Below are 12,697 nucleotides of genomic sequence, written 5' to 3'. Positions count from 1 at the left end.
CTTCGATTTCAAGATTTGATGTCATATTTGTGGCTTTTCCAGCACAGAGTGCGCCTCTTAAATGCAGAGATTGAAGAAAAACCAACTCCGTGTAGCCAGGACTGGCACCGTGTGAAGCTTGGAGATTTGCTGCTGTATCGAATGACAAATGGGTCCAATAGCACAGACGGATCTTTACCTAAAATATCAATATCTGCACAGGCTGGAGTCCACAAAGTCTCGAACACGTTAACTTAATATTTCTTCACTTAAATGTCATGAAGGTAAACAGAGGTTGTATTTTTTTTCTTCCCCGGCCACAAAGCCAAGGGTTACTGCTCTGGTGTGTGTTCGCTTCAATGCACACTCGGCTGTTTGTTGACTTAAGATCATAATATGCGGTAGGAGGAAGATTACGTGTGGGGAGCCCAAGTTTCCACACGCCTGGACTGTTTCTTCTTCGATGTGTGTGCAGGATCACTGACTGCTCCGCTGGGTTTGTTGGATCATGTGGTTAGCAGGCCGGCATGCAGCTCCGGCTTTGATTGGGATGTCACAGTGCATGAAGCATTTTATTGAGAAACTACTGAGGCTGTCAAGAAAGGAATGACTTTAAATTGAGAGCTTTTTATTCCTAGTTTCTCCGTGTGTGCTTCAGGGTGTCGGGTTCCCTCCTGTCTCCTGGGATGAAGACAGCGGGGACATCGCCTCCTCCGCTGGAGAAACAGCATGTCCACCCTCACCACAAGCTTTACCCTCACTATCACCAGCATCAGCCTGCCAGCGACGGTAAGGCTAACCCCGACACTCAACGCAGAACGCAGCTTAACTTCTTTCAGGAAATCTGTTTCGGCTTGAATTTGAATCACTTCCTGCATGTTTCAGTTTAATATCCTAAAAGGGTTCCTGTGGCAGGTGATTCAATGATTTCCTACGATAGGAACACATCACCTGAATATAATCTGAACCCAACTCTGCTCCTCTTCCAAAAGCTGCAGCACTCGCTGCCACATAAAAGAGAGAGGAAGTTGTCTCTTAGCGCGCCGATACAGCCCCGCAGCTCTGTCAGACCATTTTTAGGACGGCGATAGATTCGAGTCGTAGAGACAGAGTGGGGAAAACCACACGCCGGAAGCCTTTTCCTCGAATTAGCCAACAAATGCTGGCTCGTGTATTCGGCCGTCTCTCGGCGTCCTAACGTGGCAGGTTCAGCTGTCACTCCCGAGCATTTTTCCTAATGCCTTAAACACTGTTTTCACTGTAAAGATCTACACATGGACGTCTCTCAAACCACGCTGTGGTCAGCCAGTTGCGTAAATGCGCTCCAGGAAGGGCTGCTTTCCCATTATCATGACTCCTGCGGTTGATCTGGATCACAAACTCAGACGACGGGGACAAATGCTACATACCGTGTAGCCTGGCAGTGTTAGCACAAACACAAAGATAGCATTGTCATAAGCCGGATGGACCGGGCGCTTAGTGACAGTGGAAACAGTCCCGCTGTAATGGCAACTGATGAAGTCCAGCTTCTCTTTTTCTCTCTGCCCATTTCTTAGAATACCAAGGCAGCTTTCAGAGCTGCTTCCATTTCGGAGACTCCTACAGGATGGAGCAGACAGTCGGTGGCGTCCACGTCCCGGGAGATTCTCACACCTACGCTTCACATCAGCCCAATGGCTTCCACATGTCGACGAGCAACACCGGCTCTGCGGGTGAGGATGACTGTCCTCTTAGCCTGTGTACAGGCTGAGCTGCAAGTATCACCATTTAATCAGCATATTAAACAAACTGTTCCTGGATCTGTTCCAGGCTTCAGCCTGACCCAGGAGCTGCAGGGAGGCGGCGGCTGCCAGTTCTTATCCAGCCCAGATGATAGCATTTTCTTCCAGGTGGGCAGCTTTGACCGTAGCTTGAGCCACATGTCCTCCATCTACACAGAGACATGAAGGAACTGGAGCGAGACACGCTTCACCACACTACTCCGCGGTCCTTCCTCGTGCATCCTCACACGCTTAGATCTTTTTTCTCTTCAGTTCTGGTTTCGTTTTTCCAAAAACAGAACAAAGATCACATTGTAAGTGGGTTATTCTGACTTAAGTGCAAGATAGAAACCAATAAAGTGGAAAAAATAAGGCTAAATATGATGTAAATGCAACTGTGACACTGAATGGATGTGGCTTCAGTGGCAAAAACAATGGTAGTGTTTCCCAACCTTTTTTTTCTTTAAAACATTAAACTGTCTACTTATGATTGCGCCTACTCAGCTGCATCTGCTTTGATCAGTTCAAGCAAACAAAAGCTGACTTCTTTTGTACAACATGAATAACTTCAAAGGCCAATGTACAAGTAATAACACTAAAATAAGCACGAGACTACAAAAAGGTTTGATAATGGGGCACCCCATCATGAAAACAGTCTTTAAACTTCCTGCAGTCTTTAAATTCATTCTAATTCATGCTAATGCTAATTAGCATTCAGACTGAAAAACTAAAATCCTGTTGGATTAAAGGTCCAAGTCACCAGGCTGCAAACTGCTGACACGATCGGCAAATAAATGATGTTGTTGATGGTGCAGGTTTTACTCTGTAATGCGCCTCGAGGCAACAGTTGTTGGCGCTGTATAAATAAAACTGAATTGAATTAAATGCACACAGTACAATCAGCTTCTACATACAACATCTCATTTTAACACCACAAACCTCTCCTCTCCTCCTCTTTGTTTTTTTTCTCGGTAATCCACACTGACGTGTAGAGGAGAATATAACGTTTTGCAGTGAAGTTTTATCAGTGGGGAAAAAAAGTTTGTGTTTCTCTTGTTAAGTAGGTTTTTTTTTTTGGCTTTTGGATTTATCTCGGGAGGAGGGTTTGGGCAGAGAAACCATCCTACTTTATTATAATTATTATTATTATATGTATAAAATGTACAGTTTGTTTACAGCAATCATTTGAATGTTTGTCATTCCTCAGTTTAAGAAATAAATAACTGAATCATCGCGCAGTGTCTCTTTTTTAAAAACAATATGACAGATGCTTCAGATTGCTCACATTTGTTCTGTTTATTATATTGTTTGTTTTTAAAAAGACAACTACGTAACAAATGCAACACACCAATGCATTTATACCCTGAAATGTTGTGCAATGTCAGTCCCCAGAGCTAGTTGTGTGTTGAGCACCCTGAGAAAAACTCTCACACTGTGGACTTATTGCGCCCTCCAGTGGTCGCTGCGAAGTACTGCAGATTTTGTTTCAAAAAATAAACCTTTAATGTACACCATGTACAATGCCCATATATATATATATATGTGTGTATATATATATGTGTGTGTGTATTTTTTTAAACCGTTGTGTTTCAGCTGTGTGTTGCCTCATCACGGCGTCTCATTACTGCTTCTTCGTCTTCCTGAGGTAGCTCTGATAATAAAAGTTACTGAAGAGGATGATGAGGGTGATGCAGTAACCAACCACCACAGCATTCATGGCGTCGGGGTAGTTGCAATCTGCAAACAGGTTGTACGCTGTGTGCACAACGATCAGGAGAAATTGCACCTGGAGAGGCGACACGGTTCACATCGGTTTAATGATTCAAACATGCTGCCGCGCACATTTTTAAATATCTCACTACAGAGCTGGAGACGCTCACCAGCTGCAGAGATGTCAGGTACCGTTTCCACCACAGGTATTTCTGCATGTTAGGGCCGAGTGCAGCCAGGCCGTAGTAAGAGTACATTATAACGTGGACAAAGGTGTTGATCAGGCCGATGAAGAACGCTGCAGGAAACAACAGAAAAAGGTTTTCCACACAGAAAAGCTGGTTTAAATATATATTGGAAAAAGGATTATGGAGATGGAGCTGTTAGGCAAGCGGGAAAGAGAAGACCACTAAGAGGACTGGTGTGACAGAGGAGGATGCCAAAGATCGGGGAGGTAGATGAGCCACTGTGGCGACCCCTAAAGGGAGAAGGGGAAATATTTCAGTATGAGAATACTTACACTGTCCACCTGCCACATACTTTACTCCCGACCACCAGTTGAAGATCATAGTACTGTGATGGTAAACATGAAGGAACGTCAGCTGATTGTTCTTCTTCCGCAGGATGATCAGGAGCTGCACACAGAGAAATGAGCAAAGAGCTACAGCGAGCAGCTAGCAGTGTATATGCAATGCAAGTTTATGCGATCGCCTAACGTGAACGATCCCCATCTGTAGCTACATCATATGTGAGGAAAAAAAAGATATGACATATCAAACATGAGGTGCTAGTTGCTATGGTGATCTATGCCTTGAATAAAGCACCAGACAAAAGTTTTTTTTTTCTTCTTCGCAGCTTTAGCAGACACAGACACCACTGCATAAGGAAGGAGAAAAGTGCCTGTACTAAGGGCTAGAGGGAAAGGAACTGAACGTGCAACAGGAAGCATAAATACTGAAACATACTGAGAGGTGACAAGAGTGAAATCAAAAGGAGTAATTTTCAGGGATGAAGAACAAAGAAAATAAGAGCAAATGAGAGAATATTAAATCATAGAGTAAGAGCAGCAGGATATTGAAAGAAAACGCAAAGCCGGTTGGTCCAGATAGAATGGAAACGTGTAGGAGGAGCAGCGAGCGCGGCTGTACTGCATGAGGACACAGAGTAGCAGAGACGTATGTGATGAAGAGCACAATGTTAATCGTTTTAAGCTTTGGAACATCCAAACAAACAAAAACTCACAGTCAGCACCAGTGGCAACGTGGAATGATATATTCCTGGAGCTTATAAGATCAATCCATCGCATATGCAAGAAAAGCACTCATTCAAGCAGTGTTGGGAAAGTTACTTTTAAAATGTATTCCACTACAGATTACAGAATACATGCCCCAAAATGTATTCTGTAACGTATTCCGTTACGTTACTCAATGAGAGTAACGTATTCTGAATACTTCGGATTACTTAATATATTATCATGCTGTTTACAACTACATGAATGTACTATTGCTGTGATTTATTACTGTTACTGAAGGTCCGCGGCTCCGAACCGTAGTAAAGGGACCTCTGGCTAATACGGTGGGTTCTGTGTCGGCTCGTAGCTGAAAACTAGCTTTACTTTGTTGTCTGGGTCAACTTTGCTAGCAGAGACAGAGAGAGGCGTTGAAAGGCTGCTCCAACAGAACTTATTGTTTTTGGAGGAAAACACGAACACGGTGTACAGTCGAGTCTTAATAGCTTACTTACAACTGGGCTCGTCAGGCTCTCTTCTTGGCTGCAGTGGTTATTATTATATTTACATGCTTCCAGCTCCCGTTTCTGCTCGATGACAGCTCGTACTTTTCCTTTTTCTCCCTCCCTCGCTCACAGACACATAACGGGTACAGCAGTCCATTCTCCCTGCAGCACGGACTACACTGCCCATGATGCTACATTCTTTAGAGCTATACCTGTAGCATTCTGCCTGTTAGCTTAGCACAACAACAAAAAGGCCTCTCTCACCCAGGAAACACGCAGAGAGAGAGTCACCCTGTAACCATGGCAACCGTAACCAGTGTTGCCAACTTGGCGACTTTGTCGCTATATTTAGCGAGTTTTCAGACCCCCTTAGCGACTTTTTTTCTAAAAAGCGACTAGCGACAAATCTGGCGACTTTTTCTGGTGTTATTGGAGACTTATTTATGACGTCTTTTTGACGTGAAAGCGTGTATTGCTCTTACTCTCAACAAGCAGCGGTGCTGCCGTGGGCACCTCGCCCGTGCCAAAGCGCTCACAGGTGGAGGATAGTCCTCCCCCAACTGCTATCAGGGCAGGAGATGTTCACACCTGTGCATCCGAACTGCAAATGAATCGCGCATGAGCGAAGCCGCTGCTCCCGCACTGACTGTAACGCAGTCAGTTCTTCTTTTACTGTTATGCTGTTTTGTGGATCAGGTTTAAAACAAACACACACACACACACACAAAGTAACTCCACCAGAGTGCCTATTTCAGGTCACTTTTGCCGGTCCAAGCCCGGATAAAGGAGCAGGGTTGGAATTGAGACATTACAAAAAAACAATTATTGCTAAAATAAATTTAATTCGTAGTTCTAAATAAACTCTAAATGCATTTAGGACGTTTTTTTACTCACTTTATGTCTCTTCCACGATGTTATTTCTCTCTCCAACAACGTAGGTTACAATTATATTAGCATGACCAATTATGCAAATTAGGCAATGACGTCATTTAGCGACTTCTAGCGACTTTTAGGACAGCCAATAGCGATTTTTCTTACTGGGGAGTTGGCAACACTGACCGTAACGCTGCCGCCTGGAACAACAGAACGTAGCTGTCAAACAAAACCCAAACAGGCCTGACCCGCCACAATATGAAACAGGGAAGTACCGCCGTGTAATCCATTTATTTCAACAAAGTAACTGTATTCTAAATACCACCTTTTTAAACGGTAACTGTAACGGAATACAGTTACTCATATTTTGTGTTTTAAATACGTAACGGCGGTACATGTATTCCGTTACTCCCCAACACTGCATTCAAGTAAATATTGCTGAAATGCTCCCACTTGCTCGTCTTTAAAAAAAAATGGTGACAGTGTGGACTTGAAGCCCGCCCTCTGCTTTAGCCTTACAGCAACGATTGTCTGCTCGACTGCATCCCCACCTGCTGTTCTATTCTTTGAAAATGTCTAAGGGCCAACAAACATTTACAACATTTTTTAAGTACTAACCAATCTCGTTGTTTTTGAACAGCACCTAATGTGGTGGACCCTCCAAAGAGGGTCTCAACATTGATCCTGAGAGTGACAGATGAAGGTTCAGTTACACTCTGAGCTTTTCCCGTTTCCAGTGGCAGTGAACAGGCTGATAGAGCATATCAAGCAAGCGTGAACTATGACCTGTGCAAACCACATCACTATGGACCAGGCTGACCCGAACAAGTGGGAAGTGAGGATGAAGAAAAGGTGAAGAGGTGGAGAAGAGCAGGGTGGAGCGGATGGAAAACAATCAGGAGATACAAGCAACATTTAAAGGGAAGGTTTAGACGTTGGTACGGAGGCGATGACACAGGATCAGGAAAGAGTGCATCAGCTCAGGTTGGGCTGTGTGGATACATACCGTGTCACTGAGCTCTATGACCTTAGAGAAGAAAAACCACCAGCACACTCTGGCCATCTGGGGGAAAAGTGTAACTTCTGTATAAACTGTTTGTCAGGTATGTATGACATGCAGCCTGTGAGGGATCAAACTTCTCAACACACACAACAAACAAACCACAAAATATACTCAATGCATAACTTTCTTACCCTCATTGCCAGCGGACTGGTGCTGTAATCTACAGGCTGACACAGCAAGCTGTAGTTAAGGAGCCAGGATGTAACAAGGAACTGAAAATAATCAGGCAGTTATTCATCTTCACATGTCTCATGAAACGAGACTTTCTAAAACACAGTTATTAATCAATTAAATACTGTACAGACGTATTTTAACCTGTCTGCTTTGGGTCATACAGTCAGGTTTATCAAAGTAACTTTAACTGGTTTAAACTTTAACAGTAAGAAGCCTGAAGCAGGCTCAGGGTGGGGCAGCGCAGGGGGAGACGGTACAAACACAGACCAAGAAGAGAAAACTGAATGACACGCTGCAGTCGTGTAAAGACACGTGGGCGGTGAAAAGAGGGGAGTGGTGAAGAAGCGCTCAGTGCATCACATGAAGCACTGCAGCCGTCTGAGACAACAGCAGCGTAAGATCGTTCAGGGTCACCTGATCTAACCCAAACTACAAGCTTCAACAAAAAGTAACGTTTTGAGTCTAATCTTAAAATTACAGCGTCTTTCTCGTGAACCACACATTTATTACTTCCAGGCTGGACGACTGCAATTCATTATTATCAGGAAGTCCTAAAAACTCCCTGAAAAGCCTTCAGCTAATCCAAAATGCTGCAGCAAGAGTCCTGACAGGGACTAGAAAGAGAGAGCAGATTTCTCCTGTTTTGGCTTCCTGTTAAATCCAGAATTCAAAATCCTGCTCCTCACATACAAGGTCTTAAATAATCAGGCCCCATCTTATCTTAATGACCTTGTAGTACCATATCACCCTATTAGAGCACTTCGCTCTCGCTCTGCAGGCCTACTTGTTGTTCCTAGAGTATTTAAAAGTAGAATGGGAGGCAGAGCCTTCAGTTTTCAGGCCCCTCTTCTGTGGAACCAGCTTCCAGTTTGGATTCAGGAGACAGACACTATCTCTACTTTTAAGATTAGGCTTCAAACTTTCCTTTTTGCTAAAGCATATAGTTAGGGCTGGACCAGGTGACCCTGAATCCTCCCTTAGTTATGCTGCAATACACGTAGGCTGCCGGGGGATTCCCATGATGCATTGAGTTTTTCCTTTCCAGTCACCTTTCTCACTCACTATGTGTTAACAGACCTCTCTGTATTGAATCATATCTGTTATTAACCTCTGTCTCTCTTCCACAGCATGTCTTTATCCTGTCTTCCTTCTCTCACCCCAACCAATCACAGCAGATGGCCCCGCCCCTCCCTGAGCCTGGTTCTGCTGGAGGTTTCTTCCTGTTAAAAGGGAGTTTTTCCTTCCCACTGTCGCCAAAGTGCTGCTCATAGGGGGTCATATGATTGTTGGGTTTTTCTCTGTATCTATGAAGCGCCTTGAGGCGACTTTTGTTGTGATTTGGCGCTATATAAATAAAATTGAATTGAATTGAACCCAACAATAATAAGGACAGATGAGGCTTTGCTACAAACATCTAGACAGACCAGTTCTGGAACAAGATTCGTTGGACAGACAAAACTAAGACGAACGTTTAGCAGAAAGAGGGGAAGAAAAGAAGGATTCAAGATCCAAAACACACCACATCATCAGCCAAACATGCTGGAGGGGATGTTGTGACAAAAACATGTACGACCGTGAGTTAAACTGGTTCCCTGGTGTTTATTGATGATGTTACTGCTGATAAAAAGAGCATGTAGTAGTCTGATGCCTATAGCGCTATAATCTCTCCCTGACCTGAACCCGACCTGCAAAGCACAGATTGGACACGGGTCTCAGTACCTATCTATAAATCTTCTCTTCAATCACAACTGAACTCTATTTGAATTCATTGGGTTGGTGCACAGATGCACGTACAGAGACATTGTGCCACTGTTCAAACACATCATTGCTTTGCTCATAAGCTGGTTGGTTAATTCGTTTTCCTGCTATAACAGAACAAAGAAGCAGCTTAAACACACCTCATGGCACATATACACAGACAGGCCAACCATGGCGAAGTTGTAAACAATGAGGACCACTTTGAGCTCAAAGGGTTCTCTGTGCTTCATCAGACGAGGGCCGGCCCAGATTACAAACAGATAAAGCAGGAAGATGAGCGTCACCGGGACTGGGGAGTAGACCAACAGCCAAGGGTCCGTTCTCTTGTCTGGATAGCAGGAATTGCAGGTTAGGTAGAATTTAAAAATGAACAAATGAGTTAAAGGAAAGATCCAAAGTAAAATAATGATTGGAGCTGCTGTGATTTCATGAAATTCTCACCAATGATTCCTGAGATGTGGTTTTTGTCTCAAGGCTGCTCAGGAAATGCAAAAAAGTGAACCTTGCTGTAACTTAGTTAATATGCACTCTCCGGCCACTTAATTAGGTACAGTGTTGGACCACCTTTTGCCTCAATTCTTCATAACACAGATTTCATCGAGGTGCTGCAAACATTCTTCAGAGATTTTGGTCCATGTTGACATGAGAGCATCACACAGCTGCATGCATTCTCCCACCACAAAGGTGCTCTCGTGACATCTGGTGACTGTGAAGGCCGTTTGAGCACAGTGACCTGTTTAAACAATGATCACTTGGTACTAAGGGACCACGAAAATACCCCCACACACCATCACACCACCTTCAACAGTATGAACTGTTGATACAAGGACGGATGGATCCATGGTATCCATGCATGTTTCAGATTCATCAGTACAGGCAGCATTTTTCCAGTCTTCTGTTGTTCAGCGTGCAAACTGTAACTTCAGTTAGTTACAGTTGCCTTCCTAACCTCTGACCTTTGACACCAACCAGGCATTTTTCAGCCAGAGACCTGATTTCTTCTTTTTTTGGTCCATTCTCTATAAAATGTAAATACAGCTGTGTGGCAAAAAATAACTGTGCCATGTGCCATGTGATTGGCTGATTAAATATTTCTCTAACAAATAAGGTTGAACAGAAGTACCTAATTGGCCAGTGAGTGTACATGTGCTGTTAGCATTTATGAACAAGCAGCTAAGATCAAGAAACTAGTTTTCTCCATAAACATTCTTGGTAAGTGAGCTCGGATGCCTGCTGCTCCTCTATGCTTATTACAAAGATAATTGTAACAAGACAATAACAAGATGTCACGCTCATTCAGACAGTCATGTGGCAAAAACCACAGAGCAGTCATTGTGAAGCTGAGCTCTGGAGCACATCTGCATCTTCCCACTCATTCAATGGACTAAGACAAGGTTTCCTTTTACACTGAAAATCTGCCCAACAACCACACGAGACACAGAGATGCAAAAAGAAAAAGCAATAAAAGCATAACACACATGTGGGAAAATAATCAACATCATACCTCCATTGTCGACTATCCTCTGGTGTACAGACAGGACAGTTTGCCGTGCGGAATCCATCTGAGAGCTTTCAAGGACTTTAAACAAAAGAAGAAGAAGAAGAAAACCCCTCAAACGTCCTGCAGTTCAAGACAGCAATTTGCCCGCTGATGCTCAGACGCAGTAAACTTCAGTGACAGCGTGGAGGAAACTTTTGGACTGGGCTTAAAGTTCAGTAAATGTGAGCCAAGTGCAGCTGCAGCCCTGCGAGAAAATGAAGACAGACCGGAGCAACCAGTCGTGCCAGAAACAGCCGCGCTACCCCAGGATCGGCTGCAGCTCAGGCAAACAAACCAAACACTGCACGGTGACACAAAGTGTCTTTCGCTCGAGTTTTTCGATGTATAGAAACCGTGATTTCGATCACTTCCTGTTTCATTCGGCCCACTAAGGGGCGCTGTTTCCCTACAAAGTTTGGCTGATAAAGGCTGTATCCCAATTCAGGGTCTGCAGCCTCAACGATCCTCAAGGGCCGCGTACTTAAAGACCGCTAAGGCCGGAAGTGCGAGGCTTGTGAAATGGGACGGTCTAGCCTCCGTCGCGCTGCCCAGGTTGCCTAGCAACCATGATACTAACAGCTGGAAACGTTTCATACAGCTTTGTTTGACAGAAATGAAGGAGAAAATCTTTTGTTCATTTGTTTGTTTGTTTCTACATGAGCTTTGATCATTCTCTGATTAAGCTCAGCTATTGGACGGCGTATATTTTAAAGTAAAGGCTTTAAACACAAGTTAGTACAAACGTCACTAATGTCACATGACTTTGCCGACATGTGGCCAACAGGAATGTGTTAATGATCTTCGTTATTAAACATTTGCACATAAATAAGTGACATCATATTCAGTACTTACTTAAAGTTTACTCTTTGGGCGCCCCTCATCCGCCGTTTTTTTCGGCAAAATTATCCACACCCACCGCCGCGCTATGCATTCTGGGATATGTTGGGCCACGAAGTCTACACCGCCACGTCCTTAAAATTCAGGGAAATGAAGGACGCATTTGAGGGCCGCATTTCGAGCAGCCTTCGAATTGGGACAGCCCTCGTCGCGTGGCTGTGACGTAATCGCACTTAAAATGCTACTTCAAGCGTGCAGACCCTGATATATTGAAAGCATTGATAATGAAAAACTCCCTCCTTCTTTGACTCAGCGGCTAATTACTTTGATTCCGAAACCTCAAAAAGACACCCTTTTGATAGAAAATTGGAGACCTATTTCACTGCTGAATAACGATTATAAAATAATTGCTATCTGTTTGGCTAAAAAGTTCAAATGTGCACTTAATGATATCATTGATGAAACACAGTCTGGTTTTATGACTGGCAGACACATAACTAACAACAAAAGACTGGTAATTGATATTTTGGATCATTCAGATTTAATCACAGATAATAGTTTCATTCTTCTTTTTTTTTTTTGATTTTTATAAAGCTTTCGACTCCATTGAACATGAATTCATGTTCAGAGCACTTGATATTTTTGGTTTTGGAAATATCTTTAAAAAATCAATTCAAACTTTATATACAGATGCAAATAGCTCAATCAAACTCCCATTGGGTACAACGAAAAGATTTGAATCAACCGTGGGATCCAGCAAGGTTGTCCAATTTCTGCATATCTTTTCCTTCTTCCTATGCAGTTACTCTCTATTCATTTTAAAAACAGCAGTGTAGTGGGTCTCTCTATTGCTGGCAGAGCATTATCTATTACTCAACTAGCGGATGACACACTTTTTTAAAAAGATAAATATCAAGTTGATGAAGCTCTCAATAGCCTCTGGTCTTAAACTCAACATCCCAAAATGTGAACTTCTCCCTGTTAAATTCTGCACAGATACTATTATATCAGGTGTTCCTGTTAAAAATAAGGTTAAATATCTTGGTATTATCATTCAAAAAGACCAAGATGCCAGATTATCTGAAAATTTCGACCCTCTTATAACTGCAATACAACAAAGATTTAATCTATGGCTTCAAAGAGATTTGTCCATTACTGGACGATCCTTGGTAGCCAAAGTCGAAGGCCTTTCCCGACTTATTTATGCAGCTATGGCACTTGATGTTTCGAAAGAATTATGCACAAAAATTGATAAAATATTATTTAACT

The 12,697-nt window shown here is 43.2% G+C and overlaps 2 protein-coding genes across 3 annotated transcripts in view; one reads left to right on the top strand and one right to left on the bottom strand.

Moving 5' to 3' along the window:
* Positions 1-2,912, top strand: part of glis1b (GLIS family zinc finger 1b) — a 91,053-nt gene extending 88,141 nt beyond the window's left edge. The window contains exons 9-11 of the mRNA XM_087836587.1: positions 638-768; positions 1,536-1,691; positions 1,789-2,912. Coding sequence (XP_087692713.1) covers positions 638-768; positions 1,536-1,691; positions 1,789-1,925 — 424 coding nt within the window. The 3' untranslated portion in view covers positions 1,926-2,912. The remainder of the gene's footprint in view (positions 1-637; positions 769-1,535; positions 1,692-1,788) is intronic.
* Positions 2,913-3,294: 382 nt separating this feature from the next.
* Positions 3,295-10,761, bottom strand: elovl8b (ELOVL fatty acid elongase 8b). 2 transcript variants are annotated; one of them, XM_006803261.3, is made up of 7 exons: positions 10,556-10,761; positions 9,192-9,379; positions 7,251-7,331; positions 7,063-7,119; positions 3,970-4,084; positions 3,620-3,747; positions 3,295-3,525 (listed from the first exon to the last, which is right to left on the bottom strand). In XM_006803261.3, exons 1-7 carry the CDS (start codon positions 10,611-10,613, stop codon positions 3,361-3,363), a joined length of 792 nt encoding a protein of 263 aa, XP_006803324.2. In that variant the 5' UTR covers positions 10,614-10,761; the 3' UTR covers positions 3,295-3,360. The 2 variants fall into 2 exon arrangements, with proteins under 2 accessions (XP_006803324.2, XP_035769068.2); XM_035913175.2 differs by lacking the exon at positions 7,063-7,119.
* Between the last annotated feature and the right edge of the window lie 1,936 nt (positions 10,762-12,697).

This window comes from Neolamprologus brichardi, chromosome 23, assembly GCF_056152115.1.
Source record: "Neolamprologus brichardi isolate AB-2024 chromosome 23, ASM5615211v1, whole genome shotgun sequence".
NCBI classification, from domain to species: domain Eukaryota; kingdom Metazoa; phylum Chordata; class Actinopteri; order Cichliformes; family Cichlidae; genus Neolamprologus; species Neolamprologus brichardi.
The sequence above is the reverse complement of the archived record's forward strand: the minus strand, read 5'-3'. Positions and strand labels throughout refer to the sequence as shown.